We start from the raw sequence: 19537 nt of genomic DNA on the forward strand, positions 1-19537 counted from the left end.
AAAGCCTTACGATGCTCTTAACTAAACGTTGCCTGCGTCCTTTAGGCTGAGGGAGTCAAGGCCGAACCTTTTGAAAACCACTCAGCCCTGGAAATAGCGGAACAACTGACGCTGCTCGACCACCTGGTCTTCAAGAAGATCCCGTACGAGTAAGTGCCGGGCCGCGGGAGCAGGGGCCCCTTTCCGGCCGCACTGCGATGGGCAGAGCCTCGAGGCCGGTTCGGACGGTCCGGGGACGGCCAGCGCCGGCGGAGCCGTGCGCGCTGCCCTCGCGCCCCTCTTCCCCGGGGCTCGCTCCGCGGAGCGGCGCCTGCCCGGGGGCATCGGAAACGCCTGCAGAACTGAGCGCTGTCGCTTGCAGGGAGTTTTTCGGGCAAGGCTGGATGAAGCTGGAAAAGAACGAAAGGACCCCCTACATCATGAAAAACACAAAACACTTCAACGACGTAAGTAGGGCGGCGGCGGGGGCCAGGGAGAGGCCCGGGGCCGCGGCTTGGGATGCGCCAGCAGCGCCCCTCGCTGCCCTGAGCGTTGCAGCGCGCTCGCGGGGAGCGCAGCGCCAGGTCTGTGCCAGCAGGCATCGCTGGCGCAGGCACGCTCGCTCCCTCCTGGAGCTGCTGCTGCCGCAGCGAGGGGAAACGCTTTATGCGAGGGCGGCAGGTAAGTGCCCAGCTGCTGGAAGCGCTATCCCGAAGCGCTCCTCCCACGTGGACAGCGGCGGTTGTCTTCCCAAAGGTCAGCAACCTGATAGCATCCGAAATCCTGCGGAACGAGGAGATCAACGCCCGCGTGAGCGCCATAGAGAAGTGGGTGGCGGTGGCGGACATCTGCAGGTGTCTGCACAACTACAACGCGGTGCTGGAGATCACCTCCTCCCTGAACCGCAGCGCGATCTTCCGGCTCAAGAAAACGTGGCTCAAGGTCTCCAAGCAGGTAGGGTGGCGTGGACGGACCCTGCGCGGCGGAGGCCAGCCGGCGAGCGGCCTGGAAGGCCGGGTGCAAAGGCTGCGTGCGTGACGCAAGAAACACACCTTGGAAGAACAGTTACCGCCACCTTGGAAGCGGAAAAAGATTCGTGTAGGTCTTTTGCGAGAGGGAGACGGTTTGCAGATCCTCCAGGCCCTGCGTTGCTGTCAGGTTTATTCGCCCTGAAGGTTGGACGTGCAGTTAGAGAAATCCTTTCTGAAGAGAGATTGTTGCCACGCGCATGCACACACACAATATTCTTTAAACTTAGTTTTGGGGCTACTTGGACCAGCAAAATTAATTCATGTGTCAGTTTATTTGGCACAGAAATAGCTCGTATCTGTGCAGTAGCAGAGCCTAACTGCGAGTGCAGGGGCTGCTGGAACCGCAACGGCTGTGCGGGCTCCTCTCTGAACCTAAAACACTGTTTGTTTGGTGGGTTTGGGGTTGGTTTGTTTGTTTTTCCTTCTCTCTGCAAAGTGAAAAACCTCTAGATTAAAGCAGGCACTGGGAGATGGAGAAGGTGGGAGGCAGGGGAAGGAAACGAGTCCAGAGATGATCTTTGTTATGTGTTGGAGGAGGTTAAGTGCTCGCTCAGCTCCTGCGGCCGTCCGGCTCGCGGCCGGGCAGCGTCGGCACCTGCAGAGGTGTCGGGAGCCGGGCAGGAGGCGTCGGGCGAGTGGTGCCGCGCGCAGGGCGCTCGCCGGCCGGGGGGACGCCGCCGCGGGGCTGGTGTCGCCGGCGGCCTGGCTGCGAATCGGGAGCTGGAGGAGCAGCGGCCGCGGGCGAAGCAAAGCCCCGGGCTGGGATGGCGTCGGCGCCCTCCCCGGCTGCGGCTCCCTCCCCGAGGGCCGGCGTCCGGAGCGCGAGCCCGCGGCTCGGGCCTGGCATCGGCTGTGCGAAACGCCCACCCGGGCTGCGGGTACCGGCCAAGCCTGTTGCTTGTTCATCCGCGCGGGTCGCCCCGCGCCGTCCGGGCGTGTGCAGGGCCCCCGCCGCCCCGCGGGCAGCGCACGGGCGCTCCGGCAGGGCTCCGTCTCCTTTCGGCTGAGGTGCCAAGGCCGCAGGTCCAGGTAGTCCATCGAATGAGCCGGAAAGCAGCGGTTTGCCGAGGCTGTTGGCTAGTCGGCAGCAACGGAAGAGGCGCTAGCGCGGAGCCCGGCTGCCCACCTGGTCTCTCCTGCCCGCTGGCTCCCGCCGTGGCGCCGCGAACGCCTCTTTGCGCTGCTGCGGGCACGGGTTCTTCCTGCGTCAACGGCCCCGGCACCGAGGCCTCGAGATGCTGTGCGGGGGGCGCTGCGCGGGACCCGAAACGCCGGCCGTGCACGCGGGGCGCTGTGCAGGACCCAAAGTGCCGGCCGTGCACGGGGAGCCGTGTGGGACCCAAAGCGCTGGCCACGCGCGGGGAGCCGTGCGGGACCCAAAGTGCCAGCCGCATGTGGGGAGCCGTGCGGGACCCGAAGTGCCAGCTATGCATGGGGGAGCCGTGCGGGACCCGAAATGCTGGCTGTGCACGCAGGGCGCCGCATGGGACCCGAAACGCCGGCTGTGCACGGGCGCCGCATGGGACCCGAAACGCCGGCTGTGCATGGAGAGCCGCGCGGGACCCAAAGTGCCGGCCATGCGCGGGGAGCCGTGCGGGACCCAAAGTGCCGGCTGCGTGCAGGGAGCCGTGCGGGACCTCGGCGCACGGGGCAGCGTCTGAAGGACTGGTCGGCCCTGCTCGTCCTCTGGCTTTTGCAGGAGCCGAGGTGACTCGGTGCGGGGGGCCTGGATGAGAGGAGACCGCCAGGGCTGCCCCAGCACCAGCTGGAGGAGCCGAAGGAGCTGCCCGGCCCGGCCGGCCCGCCGCGGAGGCTCTGCGTGCCCCGCAGCCCGGCCTGGCCAAAGGGGTGTGACTTTTAACTTTCCTCCTAACGCCGCTTTGCTCTGGGTGTCTTGCAGACGAAGGCGCTGATCGATAAGCTGCAGAAGCTGGTGTCGTCCGAGGGCAGGTTTAAGAACCTGCGGGAAGCGCTGAAGAAGTAAGTGCCCGGCGGTTTTCCTCCTGCGGCGGCAGTTAGGAGGGAGCTTTCCGAGAGGCCGCGGGCCCCGGCCGCTGGCAGCGCCCGTCCCCCGGGCCGCGCGGCGGTGGCGCCGGTCGCAGGGTGGTCTCCAGAGCCCATGCTGACGTGGGTCTTGCTTGCCAGGCTCAGGCCGATGGTTTCCGAAGCCATCCGAAGGAAGGAGCTACCCCTCTGAGCGGCGGGGTATAAAAGCGTGAACAAAAGGGGTTCGAAAGGAGGGGGATTGCTGCCGGACAGCAGCAAACTGCCTTGCCACCCCCGAGCTTACAGCTTCGTAGTTTAAGGCCCCACGCGCGCCATCCCGATGGTTTCCAAGTCAGAGCGCTGCATGGTGCCTAGCAGAAGGGGCGACAAGTAGCTCCCTTGCCCGCCGGCCCTGCCGGCTATCGAAGACGCTCCTGGGCTTCTGGCGCAGAGCAGGGCACCGGGCGCGAGCCTGCTCCCGGCGGCCGAGGAGCCCCGGAGGGGCGTCCCTGCGCCCTGTCCCGCGGCGAGGCCGCGGGACGCTGACCTGCCCCGGGCCCGTGCGTCGGCGGGCGCCGCAGGCGCGCTCCGGTTGGGTCGGGCCTGTCCGCGTTGCGCGTTTTCTTTGCCCCCCAACTCCCGGTGCCCATGAGCTGCGCGTAGCCTTTTAGCACGCTAAGTTCACTTCCCCGCTGAGCCACGGTGAGCGCCGGGACCGCGTTGCCGCCTCCCTCGTGAGCTCCCCGGCGTGGCAGGGAGCCCAGGGAGCCGCTGCGGGGAGGAGGCATCTGTGGACTGGCCACGAGCTGATGCTCCTTCTGCCAGAGGAGAACAAAACCAAACCGGTTCGGCGCTTGGAAGGGCCGGGGCGAGCTCCGCCTTGGAGGCCCCTGCTCCTGCTCCTGCTTGTGCTCGTGCTCGTGCTCCTGCTCGTGCTCGTGCTCGTGCTCGTGCTCCTGCTCGTGCTCGAGGAGGGCTGGAGCGTGGAGCCCGGAGCCCGCGTGCGCGTTGAAGACTCCTGCCGCGGAGGGGCAACCTGCTCTGGGTGGCCCTGCCTGGGTGGGGGGCCGCGGCCAGCCTCCAGCGCGCCGCGATGCGCTGCTGCTTGCTTAGGGGTCTGCTGGGTTTTGTTTTTCAGTAGTTTCACTTTACAGAGGCTGTTAGAGAGGAAGTTTTGAAAGGTCTTTCCTGCCCTCTGCTCCAGCCGGCCCTGGCTCACCGTCCCCTGCACCCCGCCGGGCAGCGCGCGGCTTGAGCCCACGCGCGTCCTGCGTCCGCGGCCCGCGGCCCGGGCAGCGGCTGTTCTTCTAGAGCCTCCGAACGCTGCCAGAGAACAGTCAAATGGTCCTAACGGTGGAGGGCAGCCTTCCTGTCCCCCCTCCGGCCTCCCCTCCAGCCTCCCCTCCTGCCTCTCTCCTCCTCTCCTCCTGCCCCCCCTCCTGCTCCCCTCCTGCCTCTCCTCCTGCCCCCCTCCTGCCCCCCTCCTGCTCCCCTCCGCCCCCGACACGCTCACAGTAAGGATTCTCTCTTTCCTTCCCTCCGACCTGCTCCCGAAGCTGCGACCCTCCCTGCGTCCCTTACCTGGGGATGTACCTGACCGACCTGGCGTTCATAGAGGAGGGGACGCCGAATTACACCGAGGACGGCCTGGTGAACTTCTCCAAGATGAGGATGGTGAGCGCTCAGGGCCGGCGCGGGCGGGGGTCCGAAACGGGCTGCTGGTCCGCGGAGGTCGTGAACGGCGTCTTTGCTTGCTCTCTGGACAGATTTCGCACATCATAAGAGAGATCCGCCAGTTCCAGCAAACCTCCTACAAGATCGAGCACCAGCCTAAGGTAGGGCCTGCTGCCGGGGCCGGGCTCCCTCCCGCCCGGCGCCCCGCTCGAGCCGCGGCGCCTGCGCCTTGCCTTTCTGACAGCTCCTTCGGGGCAGATCTGACGCTTAGCATGGAAAACGATAACGGCATCAGTGGCGGGTGGGGGGCCGGGTGCCAGGTGGGGGACGGCGGGGGCGGGCTGCCGTGGGAGATGCTCGGTGGCCCCCCGGCACCCGCGCGTGCCCGGCCACGCGAGCCGAAGCGAGGAGACCGTCTGCGCAGGGTTGCTGGCGCAGCCGGATAATCGGGTTTCCGGAGGGCTGGCCGGACCACGTCGGCGTTGTCCCTGCCCAGCCCCAGCCCGGCCCTGCTGCCGCTTCTTCGCAGCAGATAGCGCTGCCCTGCCGGGCTCGTTCCTTCTGCGGGCGGCAGCGGCCCGGAGCGTCGCCCCGTGCCGCGGGGCGCCGGGAGGGAGCAGCCCCCGAGAGCCGGCCAGCTCCGGCATGGCAGGAGGAGACGCCGGCGCCGCGTCCCCCGAACCTCGGCCGGGCGGTGGGGGTGGCGCGCGCACCGGCCCGGGGCTTACGGCCCAGGCGGCCGTCCCGCCGGACGGCGGCTCCGGCTGGGCTCGGGTTTCGCCTGTGAGCGAACAAGAAACTGCACGTTTCCCCACCCGCGGGCCCTTCCGTCGGGATGGGGAGCGAGGGCCGGCGGCGCCGCGGGAGCGCTGCCTGCCGCCCTGCGCGGCCTTCGCCCCAGCCGCGACGGGACGCGCCTCGCCGGCCGCGGGGCGGTGCCTCTCCCTGCCTTCGCCGAAGGGTGTCCGCAGGGGTGCAAGAAACCGAGGCCGCCTTGGGCTGCCTCCCCGTGCCCGTCCTGCAGGACGGCGCGGAGGAAGCATCGATCCGGGCAGCAGCGGCGGCGCCTCTGCATCGACCTTGCTCTTGACCTCGCTCTGGGCCGTCGCGGAGCGGAGCCGCTCCGAGCAGCGGGGTTTGTCCAGCCCAAGCCAGCGCCCGCCCGGCCTCGAGGCGAGGAGAAATAGCGGCGCCCCGTGTCGCCAGCCCCCGGCGCTCAGGCTGCCAGCGCAGCGCGTCCCCCGCCTGCGCAGCCCCCCGCTGCGTGGCTGCCGCCCCACACGTGTGATGAGAGGAGAGGCCTCAGCCGCCCTAGCGCTTCCTTTGCGTGGCGCAGCGCTCGCTTTGGAGGTTGCCAGCGGGGCTCCGCTTCGCTTTGGAGGTTGGGCGGGAGGATTTCCGCCGGCCTGCTGCGCTCCAGGGCCGCTCACCTCACCTTGAATCGGTGCGTCTGTCTCGCAGGCCTGTGTCGGAGCTGCCAGGCGCTCCGGGCAGCCGCCCTGTTAGCAGCGCCGAGACCACGCGCCTGCTTTTCCTCTCGCTCTCCGCCGTCTTTCCCGGTTCCCTGGCCGGGGTGCGCCTGCCCGCGGCCCCTCGGCGCTGGGCAGTCGCAGCCCCCCTTCGCCGGCGCCTCTCTGGTGCCCGCTCGGCGGCTGGGTTCACGCTGCAGCCTTTTCTCAGCAGGAGCCCTAGCGAGAGCCCTGCTTCCTCCGTGGCCGCTAGTGTTCAGGAAGAAGGAAAATACCTGCGAAAGCATCGCAGCGCCCTGGCCGAAAAGCGCCGGTTCCAGACGTCACGGGGAAGAACAGCGCGAGCGGCAGCGCGTGACTGCTTTGAGCCTTATTTCCCCGGAAAGGCAGGATAAAAGCCCATAAAAGCTCTCGAAGAGGCTTGTTACTGCTTCGGGCAGAGGCCGTAGCCGGCGGTTGCGGCTGGAACTTGGTGCGCTGAGCGTGCGTGGCGGCGGTCAGCTGCCGACCCCGCGAGCGGCTGCAGGAGCAGGATGCACTTCCCACCTGCGCTGGAAAACAGCCCGGCGCCGCGTTGCGGCAGCGGCTCCGGGGACGCGCCGTCCCCTCGCGGTCGCGGCCGGGCTCCGAGGAGCGCAGGGGACCGCCGGCCCGGCGGCTCTGTCCCGACCTGCTGGGGGTCTGCGGCCGCTCGAGCGGCAAGCTGACCCGCGCCCGGGCGCGGCGTTAACCCGCCTCGTCCGGTGCCGCGCAGGAGCCCGGGTTTTTCGGACCCTGCTGGAGCAGGCGACGGTGGCGCTAAGGCAACGGCCTTCGACGGCAGCACCGGCTCTGTACCCGCCTCTGCAGCTCAGCCGGTCTCCTCCTCTGCCTGTTACAGTCACACTGCTGAAAACTGCTTTGAAAGCAGCTTTGCAAGGTACAGTGAGGAGGGGGGTCGCTCCCACGGCCTAGAAATAGATATGCCCAGGTGGAGCCGCTCCGGCGGGCGATGGGCCGAGGCACGGGCGCGGGAGGTGCAGGCTGCCAGCCGCCGTCGCCCCCAACGATCCAAACAGGCATTTGGAAAAAATCTCCCAGGAACTGTTGGCTCACGTCCTTGCGACGAACGCCAGCAGGTTTCCTGACTCATCGGCAGCGCTCCTGCAGGAAGAGGAACGTACGTTTCCCCACCAAAGCGATAACTTAATTAGCAGGATTTTGTGTTCTCACAGGAGAGAACTTTGTGGCCGATAAAACAGTAACGGAGAGGAAAACTAGGCGGTAAAAACAGAAGAGCAACTGAGGACTCTGCAAAAATTTGCAATCTTGGGCTGAGACAAGCACGGGCAGTTTCTATGTCCGTTGGCAGGAACTGCAGGCACTTCTCCGCGATTCAGCTATTCCTCTTTCCTTACTGCCGGCGGCTTCATCATTTCCTAATCTCAGCTTTTATCATTGGCTTCAAAGAGAAGCAAAGGTGAGTCCTAACTGTTCACGCTTTGACGCTGTAATTTTTGCAGGTGACGCAGTATTTGTTGGACCAGTCGTTTGTGATGGATGAGGAAACGCTTTATGAAGCTTCTCTGCGAATAGAACCCAAACTGCCTTCCTGAGTCCGGCCCGGCGGCGGCGGCGGCTGCGAGTGTACACACCCTATATCATACTGTATATATCTGTCTGTTTATGTTGGGCGCCCTAGAGTGACTTCCGAGTTTGTGCTCCTCCAAGAAAACCGAACCTCTCGTCATCAGCCCACAGTAGAACTTGCATAGCGTTTCCTGCATTGTTTAGGGTTTCATGCATAGACACTTTAGCTGGAGTCCCAGTTTCTTTTAAAGGATGTTATTTTTGTCATTTGTTCTCAAGGGGCGGGGGTTGGGGACAGCTGGGGTAGCAGGATTTACACAAACCATGGGCACAGCGCAAATCACTTTCCCTTCCCCACCTGCGGCACTCGTGTGCCTCTTCAGCATGTTTCGTGTACTTGCCACAACCGAACCACACACGTTTTGGAGTCAAGCAAATAAAGAAATGTATTTCCACCTGACTGAAATGTCGTATGAAACAACTTCTGCTCACGCGGATGATATCAACGGTTATGTCACTGGGCAAACTTTGTAAAGCAGTAGAACAGTAAAAAATTAAAGTTTACCCCGTTCTGTGAAGCTGCCCTCTCTTTCTGTGCCCCCAGACCCCTGCTCCGGTAGCGCCGTGCGGAGAGACTGGCGACGAGAACGGCAGGCGATGCGCTCCAGCTGTGCCAGGAAGGGCTGCTGCCTGCGAACCGCGCAGCGCCTAGCTCTGCTGCTGCCCAGGCCTCAGTGTAAGCAGGGAAGGTGAAAATGTATCTTTGACTGTTTTAGCTGCATAATACTCATGACAAGCTTCTGTTGATATGCTATAAATCTGTATACCTTGTGACAACTATTAGTAACATGATGTAGAATTAGAAAAAAATGACCAAGTGTTTTTATTACATATACTGTAATCCTGTCTAACCACCTTCTAGCAGGAATATAGTAATGTAGTGCTTATTCTGTGAATATTACCATGTATTTTTTACATTGTACAGTATATAAACACAGTTTAACTTTAAAGTGGCAGGCATGCTCCACTATAACAAACAGAAAACTTTTGCTGTAAGCAATACCTTGTGGTATGAGAATTCTATTTCAAGCCCTAAAATATTTCAACTTACAGCTTGTTTGGAAAAATATTTCCATTTTTGTAAAAATATATGTTTCCTGATTACCTCTTGCTAATAAATCTATTCTATCTCAGGGTGAACAAGGACTTGTGGCGTTTTTATCGGCTTGACTTAAGCGATGTAAACGTCGGCTCTGCAGATGCTCTTGTCAGACGCGGGTCTCGGGGAGGAAGCAGGGCCTGAGCGCTGGCGCCGCTAGTCCTGCCCCGGCGGCTCCGGCTTCGGGGGCCGGACGCTGCCTCTCGCCTAAGCGGAGGGCGAAACTTTGAGCGTTTTGGGCTTGAGGTGCCACGGCGGCGTTGGAGGGATGCAACCCGGCGGGCTGCAACGGGCTCGCGTTTGCCCACGGGGCTTGCAGCGCAGAGGCGGAGCGGGCGGCTTCGGCAAATCCGGCCGTTCCAAAAAGATACTTTTGGATCTGTTTTTGATACACGTGAAGAAGCAGCTCTCGCCGCCCGCCTGCCGCCGCCGGCACTGCGGCGGGTGCGGAGCGGAGAGGTGCGGGGTGCCCCTGCGCGGGGAGGAGCGGAGCGGAGAGGTGCGGGGCGGAGAGGTGCGGGGTGCCCCTGCGCGGGGAGGAGCGGAGCGGAGAGGTGCGGGGCGGAGAGGTGCGGGGAGCCCCTGCGCGGGGAGGAGCGGAGTAGAGAGGTGCGGGGAGCCCCTGCGCGGGGAGGAGCGGAGAGGTGCGGGGAGCCCATGCACGGTGCAGTGCGGAGAGGTGCGGTGAGGTGCGGGGAGCCCCTGCGCGGGGCGGAGCGGAGCGGAGTGGAGAGGTGCGGGGCGGAGAGGTGCGGGACGGAGAGGAGCGGGGTGCCCCTGCGCGGGGAGGAGCGGAGAGGTGCGGGGAGCCCATGCACGGTGCAGTGCGGAGAGGTGCGGTGCGGTGCGGAGCGCCCCTGCGCGGGGAGGAGCGGAGAGGTGCGGGGAGCCCATGCACGGTGCAGTGCGGGGAGGTGCGGGGAGCCCCTGCGCGGGGCGGAGCGGCGCGGGGCGGCGGAGCCGGTGCGCGGGGCGGGGCGGGGGGTCCGGGCCGGCCGCTGCCTGCGCGCTGCCTGCGGGCTCCGCAGCGCGGCCGGTGCGCGGGGCCGGGCCGGGCCGGGCCGGGGAGGCGCAGGGGGCGGCGCTGCCGCAGGGCTGCTCGGGGCCCCGGCACCGCCCCGGCTCGGCTCGGCTCGGCTCGGCTCGGCCATGCGCTGGGCCCTGCTGCTGGCCGCGCTCCTGGCGCCCGCCGCCGGCGCGGCGCCCGCCGCCCAAGGTAAGGGGCACCGGGAGGGGGGTACTGCTCGGCCCGGCTCGGCCCGGCTCGGCTCGGCCCGGCTCGACTCGACTCGGCCCGGCTCGGCTCGGCTCGGCCCGGCTCGGCCCTGCCCGCCGCCACCGGCCTCTCCGCGCCGGGGCCCGGCCGGAGCTGCGCTCCCTGCGGCTGCCCCGGGGCCCGGGAGGCGGCGGGGCCGGGCCGGGGCAGCCGCTGACATCTCTCCGCTCTCTCCCCGCAGAGGAGCAGCTCTTCAGGGCCTGGATGCTGCAGGTGAAGCTCCGCTCGCCGCCGCCCCGGCCCCGGGGCCTCCCCGCGGGGCTGGAGCCGCCGGGCCGCGTCCTGCTGCCGGGGCCGGGGCGGCTGGAAAGCCGGCGGAGCATCCCGGCTCCCCGGGGAGGCCGGGTGCCCGTAGCGCGCGGGGCTCTCGGTGTGCCTCTACGCAGGAAACATTGTGGTGGGAGGGAAGCTGCCTGCCATAGGGTTTGTGCCCTGCACCAGGTAAAAGCGATAAAGCAGGACGCTGCTGACCCCGGTGTCACCGTCAGCCCCCTGCTCCCCCGCTTCCCTCGGCCCCTGAGAGCGCTTACTGCCTGGGCGACCGTGCGTGTCCTGGGCCCGGCCCAAAACCCGAGCGGGGTTTGGGCGGAAGCCAGAGGATTCCAGCGGCAGCCGCGGTTCTCTGCCCTCTCGCGTGTTTGCAGGGCGCGAGGAGCGCAGCAAGGGAAGTTTGCGTGTGAGTTACGCAATTAGTCGGCCGGCAGCGTCGGGGAGCGGGGCGAACCGGCGGACGTGCGCCTCGTGAGGGGCCGCCAGGGCGAAAGGGGGGTCGAATTAAGTTGTGGCTCGGGGTTTTCTCCAGTCTGCTCCTAGATGCGTCTGGGTGGTTTACGTTTAGGAAAACCTGTCTAGTTTTAGCATGATGCAGCAGCTGATGCATTTTCACTTCTGTTTTGTCAGTGTCTTTCGCTCTTGTATCTGTCCTACTAGAACAACAAGAAGTACAGCTTGGAGGAGTATTACCACAGGCTGCAGATCTTCGTCAGCAATAAAAGGCAAATCGATAAACACAATGCTGAGAATCACACGTTTGAAAGTAGGAACTTTTTTTTTTTTTTTGATTTCCCAATCTGATCTTTTGGTTTTGTTTTGACTCAGTTCTTCAGTGAATAAAACGTTTTCTTTTTCTCCCTTTTTCAGTGAGCCTGAACCAGTTTTCGGATATGACGTTCACAGAATTTAAAAAAATGTATCTGTGGAGCGAACCTCAGGTAAATCTTTGTCTGAACGCCCCGTGAGCACTGCCGCCACCGCGTGCGTGTCGAGGGCAGGGAGGCCGCGTGTCCGAGAGGACTGCAGACCCCGGGCTGCCAGCCTGGCGGGCGCTGCGCAGGGCGCTGCGCCGGGCTGTACCCACGCGTAGGTCGGCGTCTGATTGCTCCTGCCCTGCCTTAAACCCCCTTTCCTAAGTCAGACCGGGGCAGCAGCCGCGCTGGCTCAGAGCAAAGGCCCGTCAGGGAAGTGCCCTGTCCCTCGCTGGCCGTGGCCGCAGTGGACGCATGGGAGAGAGTAGAAAAGAGGTGAAGTCCCTCCCTGTGCCATCCTTTCTGGCTTTCAGCTGTCCTTGGCTCTTGGTTGTGGCTGTGGCTGTAGCCGAATTGTCCTCTGGCATCTGCTTTTAGTTTTGCAGGTTTGTCTGTATTTTTCTGGCTAGACCTAGAGCCTGATCCTGGCTGTCCCGGGCTTTAGGAGCTCATGAGCATCTCCAGCCTCCGCGGACTCTAGTGCGGGTTGTTGCTGCTGCCCAGGGCTGGGCCCCGATCTCGCCGGTGCTTTGCAGAGCTGCTCTAGCGGCTGGTTTGCAGCCGCCCAGGGCGGCACACGCGACACGGCGATCACTGCCGCCTCTTCCCCAGGGAGAGCGGTCGTCTTCAGGCTGCCCCCTCCCTGGCCCGCCGCTGCTAATTGCAGCCCTCTCGCCTGGCTTGCAGAACTGCTCAGCCACAAAGGGGAACTTCCTGCGCAGCTCTGGGCCGTATCCTGACTCTATTGACTGGAGGAAGAAGGGAAATTATGTGACTCCTGTGAAAAACCAGGTAAGGCGCTCGTCTCATCTGCAGCGCACCAAGAGCAACTGCCAGGCCTCGGCTGGCTGCTGGATCCCGGCAGCGTGAGGGAGGATAGCCCTCTGAGGGCACGGTGCTGAGCGGCGAGGGGCGAGCCACGTCCGGGCCTGGTTTGGTGCTGGGGAAGAAGCACGCAGGGGTCTGTATGCCCGCAGAGGAAGCAGGACCGCTTGGGGCCCCCTCTGTGGTTCAGGGTGGCCAGGCAGGGCTGGGCTCGGGGGAAAGCGGGTGCCCGCAGAGGCTGGAGGAGGCTGAGGGGCCCCGTGGGTTCTCCGTGCTCCTGGCAGGGGGCTGAGCCGAGGATACAGCCCAGCTGCAGGTGGGAAGGAAAACGCTGCGCTAGAAGCAGGCCACCGCCGGCTCTGCGGGCTGCGCGCCATCCGGCCCCGGCCTGGGCGCGTTCGAGGAGGCTCGCAGAGCTCCGCTGCACGTTATGGACCGCTTCCTCTCCGATTCTTAACTCAGGGCCCCTGTGGGAGCTGCTGGACCTTTTCTACCACGGGGTGTCTGGAGTCTGCTATTGCTATAGCTACAGGAAAGCTCCTCTCTCTGGTAAGAGATTTTTCCTTTCCTGTGTGCTGCTGGCAAATCCTGCCTGCCTCCAGGTAGGCTGCTGCTGCCGGCCGCGGGCTGGGGCAGGCCGAGCCCGCTCCTGCGCGGGCAGATGCTGGAGGCTTTTTCTGGGAGTCCTGGCTGCTGTCCTGTGCCATGCCTGCAGCTGTGGCCAGGCACGCGTGGCCTGCGGTGGGGCAGGGCTGGCCCTGCAAGCCCCTTGCAGCTCTTCGCAGAGTGAGCAAAACTGCTGTGCGCGGCTCAGGCCAGGGCGGCAGGGAGTCTGTCTGTCTCTTAGGGTGCGTCTGTCACCATCCGCTCTCGGGGCTCTGAGTGTCTCGTTGCCCTGGACTTGGGCAGAGCCTTTCTCGGAGGAGAAGGAGCCTGGAGGGTTGAGCATCACAGGCCAACAAATCCCTGCTGCTGCAAGGAGGCGTTGAGTCCTGTCTGTCGCTGCCACCCAGCGTGCAACAGCCTCCGGGAACTCCTTGCTGCAAAACAACTTCCTAAAAGTAAAATATCGTGATACTCTTTACTTGTGGACTTTCACGAGGATTTATATTCTTGAAAAACCATCTGAGGTTTGGGTATAAGCGTTAAAAATAAACTTGACCTTTTGAAAGGGATCTCACCCCCGTTCGTGTGGGTGTGAGGCAACTTCCAACCAAACTTGGAAGGAACGCGTCTTTCAGACAAAGCATGCTGTAATTGCCTGCTCCAAGTCAGTTGTGTCTTCCTCTGATACCTTTCCTCAGGGAGGAGCAACATGGATTTATTCAGTCTCACGATTCCTAATTGCACAAGGTGAACAGCCTTTTGTACGGACAAAACCAGCACGCAGCGTTGTATCGCCTGCCATGCGTGTTGCATTCTGTCTCTCGTATTCTGAATGCAGTTGTTTGAACATATACTGACTCAAAAACTTTTCTGTAGGCGGAACAGCAATTAGTTGATTGTGCCCAGGCATTTAACAACCACGGCTGCAGTGGGTAAGTAATATAAAATAGTAAAGTCTAGAAATAAGAATAGCTTATGCTCCATGACTGACAGCCTTTCTCAAGATCTAGTATTAAGATCCTTCCCGATCTTGGAATGTTTTTTGTTTCCCCTCAGCTGAGAAGTGTCAGGGAAAACAGCTTTTTGGTTTTTGTTTTGTTTGGTTGTGTTTGCTTGTTTTGATTTCACCCTCCTGAGAGGTTAAAATGTTTCTCTAAATCTCACACACTTCCTAGCCTCTATTGTTCCTCGTTTATTACATTTTTTTCCTGATATTCGTTTTGTTACAATATCTTCTGCTATTACAGTCGTGGATAGCCACACAGCTAGTCTTTAACACTCTCAAGAAAAGCAAGGAAAGTTCTATCAGTTGCTCTACTCATGGGTCATGCACATCTCGTGCTTTAAGGAACCCACAGAAACCTCTGCTTCCTCTTTGGTAAATTTCTACTGGCACTGCTAAAAGAAGAAGAAAATGAAGCTTTCTGAAATCTTCTGTCTTCTGTAAGATAAGTGGTCCCTGAGGAATGCTCAGAGCCATGCAAACCCACTCTTGGCACTTTTTTTTAGTGACTCCTCCTCACTTTCTCAGTCTTCTCCTTGTAAACGTATCTTCATCACGCTCCCCTTCTATTGCCTCTGCAAGAGCCGCTCCCTGGAGATGGCCGAGGAGGGAAGCAGCTTCTTGATGAAGATTGTGGATCTCTTTTTCATCCCCCTTGCTGTATAGCCGGGGACCTTGGCCATAGCATCCAGGCTGCAGGCTGGACACATATCATGAAAAAAGGTCTTCAGTGTGAGAGGCCAAATTCCTCACGCTAGAGCTGAGTTGGCACAGTTAGCAGTGCTGTGCGGACGAGGTGGCCTCGTGCCTTTAGGCTTCTGCGTTGGCATTTGCCCCTGGAGACTAGGCTCCCCTGCAGAATGAGGGATTCCCATGCCTGTGTAGGACCGTGCCAAACAGTGCGATGGATTAGGCCAGGAGGTCCCAGGTAGGAAGACAGTGAGGGAGCAAACTGGAATTTATGCTTTTAGGGGTTCTAGAATACACAGCCCATCCTTCCCCTTCTTCCCACTGGGGGGGGGGGCGAGGGGGAGAAGAGGGGAGCAGTATTTGGGGGGAAAGTTTTACGGGTTTGCTCTGCAGCAACTGCTGTGTTGCTGCCCTAATTAATCTACGCTCTGGCTGTGTTGTTTTGCAGGGGCCTGCCAAGCCAAGCCTTTGAATACATATTGTATAACAAAGGGCTCATGGGGGAGGACACCTACCCATACCGGGCTGAGGTATTCTCACCAACACAGTTCAGACAAATTTCTACATCAGCAGAGTAGGGTCCAAAGCAGGCTCTTAACACGCTCCTTTGTGTTTGCGCAGAACGGCACGTGCAAGTTCCAGCCGGACAAGGCTATTGCTTTTGTCAAAGATGTTGTCAATATCACAGAGGTAAGTTCCCGCAGGTTAAACGTCCAAACCTCCAGGGTGTTAACACTGTGCCAGGCCTGACCTTGGATGGGCGCAGAGGCCCCAAGACGCGCTGGTCTCTGCAGCACAAGCTGCAGTCTGCTCGCTCTTCAGAGAGGAGCGACCTGCCGACGTTTGTACTCTTCCGCTTTCCTGTGCGCTAACATACTGGAGGTAGCTGGGTTTTGCTGACCGTGGTTGGCACCTGGGAAATTGCAGCAGGACTGGTGTCAGCTGCTTGCTGTGATTAGTGCTGTGGTCTGGTGTTTTCAAGTTATCTGTGATGTGCATGGATTGCCCTTCCTGCTGGTATCTGTCATGCCAGGGTTCAGCTCTGTATATCCATGCTGAGCATCAGAGAAGCAACGGAGCAGCTCCGTGCTGCTGTTTGGAAGAGCTCTTGCACTGACAGAGGGTGGACTAAGCCAACAGGTGGGGAAGGCTGTACCTGTGGTTTTGTCCCTGACTCATGGGGACGGGGGGGGAGTCTGCTCCCACCTTTCTGCAGCACGGCGCTCCCATGCTACGTTTGCAGTGAGCCCTACGAAACCTAGAGGGCACCCATAAAGCACACAGCCATCTCACTGCCTCCAAGGAGGTATCTGCACAGCACAGCGCAGGACAACGTACTGATGCCGGCTAGCTCTGAAAGCTGTTCTCAACTGGTTTATATTGCTTGGCAGGAGCACTCTCCGTTCCTGACTGCGCTGGTCATGCTGTGTGGGCCAGCTTGCTTCTCTCTCCTTAGGTACTCAAAAGTGCTCCCCTTTCTGAAGGTGGCGCCAATGAAGCGCTGTGGTCAAAATACAGGCCCCAGGGCCTTTGCTGCCAACTTTCTGGCAGCTGCACCTCCAGACCTTAAAAAATTCTTGGTTCTTGTCCTTCAGTGCCTGTGAGATGTGCCTGTTTCCTTGCTTGCAAGCAGAAGGCCAAAATTAGCCGTCCCCACTGGGCTCTGACTGCTGGTCTGGGGGTTCCTGACTGGTTCGAGTGATCGGGAGATAAATAATGCTGGAATCCTCTTCTTGCAGTATGATGAGGCTGGCATGGTTGAAGCAGTGGGGAAGCACAACCCAGTGAGCTTTGCATTTGAGGTGACGGGTGACTTCATGCACTACAGAAGAGGAGTCTATTCAAAGTGAGTATTTCTGAACCTGGGAGATGGAGTGAAGTGTAGGCCTGGAATCACTGGCATCTCTATTTCTCTTTGTGTGGATTTTCTTTGTGGTGCTGCACACAGGGCTTCAACCATATCCTACTGCTTCCTTTTAAACAGACAATAGCAAATATAAGTAAATTGGGCCTTAAAATACTGATTGCCCATGGAGATGAGAGGGCCGCACAGGGAAGAGAGTGCACTGTATTTGCAACCAGTTTACCGCTAGGAGCCAGTCCAACCTCAAGACCAGACTGCATACGTGGAACTGCCAAAGGGTGGTTCTGGAAGCTCAGCAAGTCAGTATGTGAGCTTTGGAGAGCCTTCTCAGCCCTCTAGCAAAGCTGGGGGAAACTTACCCCAGTGCTTATGTACGTGTCTGCGTTTGCGAGCTATGGATGGGCGAGCGGTAGGGTTCATCAGGTCAGCCCAAGGGTTGCAGCTGAACGCGTCTAGTTTACTTAGGGAGACCCTAGATAAAGTAAACTTTGTGTGGAACCCATGCAGCTCTTCTCGTGCTAGCTTTTGTTTTTCACTGCAAAAAATTCCTTTGCTCAGTTTTTTCACTGTAGCTCATTCTTGAGTGTGACAACATTGGTATTAATTCAGAACAAGACTTGACTAGCTGTGCAGATGAAACGTCTTTATAGCCCAATGCCCTGACTTCAAATATAACCAAGAGTTATTTTTTAGTGAGAAAACAGAGCCATGTATGCTTTTCTTGGCATCTCTCTCTAGTTTCCACAATTGGCAGTTAAGATTATTCATTAGTTCTTTACATAATCAGAGCGCAATCAGAAATGCTGGGTAATCCATTAATTATAGGCTAGTTTTTCACATAGTAATTCTGCATTATTTTTCCTTTTGCTTGTAGCCCAAAATGTGAGCACACTCCTGACAAGGTGAACCACGCTGTCCTAGCTGTGGGGTATGGAGAAGAAAATGGGACTCCTTACTGGATTGTTAAGAACTCTTGGGGCCGACTATGGGGCATGGAGGGGTAAGCAGACTCCCAACTCTGCCAGACCTCTGTATCTAGTAAAAGAATATATCTGTCATATGCATGGGTATCTAGACCAGCCACCCTCATCGTCCTCCTCATTCTCAAGCTGAAATGTGGCAGAGGTGTTTTATAATCTGTGAAGAGGCCAGTGAGATCCCCTGAGCCTTGGCAGTGAACGACACGGCTGTAAAAACTGGTGTCGTAAGTGTGACTGGTTAGATCAGAAGCTTAGAGCAACAGATGTGGTAACGTTACCGGGGACGTGGCCTGCGGGTGCAGAGCTGCTGGCCATCAAGGGAACTGGCAGAATAGAGCAAGTGGCACTTCCGTGAGCTACAAGAACAGAGAAAAACAGGGTGTGTCTGGAGAGAGCTTCCACACCAGCTATCCAGCAGCTTGCATACTTCCAGCTGCAAGTGAAATTTTATAAAGCTGGGTACTAACTTTGGTAGCTTTTGATCTAAGGGGGACAGGGAACAGCATTCCCTGGTTAACTAATCTAATTTACAAATGAGATCACTGTACTTAAATAATTCTGTGATGCATATTTGTTCCTTGCACTGGCATGAGAAAGGAATTTACTTGTACATAATGACAACAGTCACCTTATGCCTGTATCAGTTGTGCTAATTCTGCTGAAGGAGCAGGGAATGTTCACCCGTACGTGTTTGCTTCTCTTTTTAGGTACTTCCTTATTGAACGTGGCAAGAATATGTGTGGTCTTGCCGCTTGTGCCTCTTATCCAGTTCCTCAGGTGTAAGAGAGGAGCACAAGCTGGGGAAAGTGGCCACAGAAAAGGGAACGATTCATCGTATAAGAATTTCTAAATGCTAAAATAAATGAAGTGAGAAAAAACAATACAGAACAAAATCTGCTGGAATTTGTTCCACGCAGGCAGATACCTTTGCTTGCACAAAGCTTCTTACAATAGGTAGATCTACGCCATCTTCTGTATTCCCCAGCCCAAAGCAAGCGTGCGCTCTTGAACCAGGTCTGAGGTCCTGGTGATGCTCCAGGTCTGAGAGCCAGAAGCCCGTCTTCTCATCCCAGTCGTGATGCCCTTATTGCATGCCTCGCTCTCCCTGCACTAAAATGGAGCACTGACCATCTACTGTGACTGGATGTCGGTGAGGAGAGGGCGGCTGATTAGATCAGAGAGCACTCTGAACATGAAAATGCCAACCAGTTGTTATCAGACAAATTTTGTCAGTCCAATTGTAAGATACGGTGGCAATGCTATTCACCCCATTTCTAAGGTTCCCCACTCACTAGACCTAACTTTTAGGGATTGTTCTGATTTCTTTGAAGGCAATTTTTCCTTTTGCTAAAGGAAGATAAGTAATTTTTAAGTTTTATCTATTTTCACCGAATCTGTTTTTTAGTATTTTTGTAAAAAAAAAAAAAAAAAAAAAGTGTCTTAATGAAAACATTGAAGAAACGGGCGATTTTTCTTTTATGAATCAATGAACAGGCATGCGCCTTGATAGTCATAGTTTAAAAACAGATGATTGTGAGAGAAGCCCTTACATCAGTAGGGGGCATTTGTGTTGTGTATTATTTCATGCTAAGGCATCGCGACTGACTTGTCCCTGTGTACCACGGAAGAGAATAAAAACGACTTGCCGCTTGTGCCGGAGCTTGCTCTCCCCTCCCGGCGCCTTCCAGAGGCGTTCATCGGTTACGCGACCGAGCGCGGAAGGTGCTGCCTTAACACTCGAAGCCTCGGCTTTCCGGTTACGGACCGGTACCGAGGCCTTTGTCCGGCCCCGCTCGTCCGACACCCGCGGCCTCCCTCAGCGCGGGCTGCAGCGGCGTGAAAAATTAAGGCCGCCGCCGGGGCCACGCAGCCATCTTTTAAAACCAGCTTGAGCCGACGAGGGGGGGGACATGGCGGCGTTCCGGGGGGGGGGGGGGCTGGCTCCCTCCCCACCCCGGGCCTCTTCTCCCTCGGGAACTGCCAGCAGCCGCCATTTTGCCCGCTGGGCCTCGCCCCGCCCCGGAAGCGCCGTGTCGCCACTTCCGCTCTGGCGGCCCCCGGCCAATAGGGAGGCGCGCGGCGGCGGCTTGGCGCCGAATGCGAAGGCGGCGGCGGCGGCAGCGGCAGCGGCGGCGGAGAGCGCGGGGCGCGGAGCGGAGGGCGCCCCCCGGCGGCCGGGCGG

The 19537-nt window shown here is 59.7% G+C and overlaps 2 protein-coding genes across 3 annotated transcripts in view; both read left to right on the plus strand.

Moving 5' to 3' along the window:
• The window catches only part of RASGRF1 (Ras protein specific guanine nucleotide releasing factor 1), a 46564-nt gene extending 37653 nt beyond the window's left edge, over positions 1-8911 (plus strand). For both annotated transcript variants that reach the window (XM_068958367.1, XM_068958368.1), the window contains exons 21-27: positions 46-149; positions 362-446; positions 736-933; positions 2911-2990; positions 4553-4670; positions 4763-4831; positions 7642-8911. In XM_068958367.1, coding sequence (XP_068814468.1) covers positions 46-149; positions 362-446; positions 736-933; positions 2911-2990; positions 4553-4670; positions 4763-4831; positions 7642-7734 — 747 coding nt within the window. In that variant the 3' untranslated portion in view covers positions 7735-8911. The remainder of the gene's footprint in view (positions 1-45; positions 150-361; positions 447-735; positions 934-2910; positions 2991-4552; positions 4671-4762; positions 4832-7641) is intronic.
• A 1020-nt stretch (positions 8912-9931) lies between these two features.
• CTSH (cathepsin H) lies at positions 9932-18236 on the plus strand. The gene is made up of 12 exons (XM_068958436.1): positions 9932-10083; positions 10325-10356; positions 11074-11179; positions 11284-11354; positions 12075-12179; positions 12675-12761; positions 13695-13750; positions 14960-15041; positions 15133-15201; positions 16251-16357; positions 17250-17375; positions 18063-18236. Exons 1-12 carry the CDS (start codon positions 10017-10019, stop codon positions 18136-18138), a joined length of 984 nt encoding a protein of 327 aa, XP_068814537.1. The 5' UTR covers positions 9932-10016; the 3' UTR covers positions 18139-18236.
• The last annotated feature ends 1301 nt before the right edge of the window (positions 18237-19537 follow it).

This window comes from Struthio camelus, chromosome 12, assembly GCF_040807025.1.
Source record: "Struthio camelus isolate bStrCam1 chromosome 12, bStrCam1.hap1, whole genome shotgun sequence".
Lineage (NCBI taxonomy): Eukaryota > Metazoa > Chordata > Aves > Struthioniformes > Struthionidae > Struthio > Struthio camelus.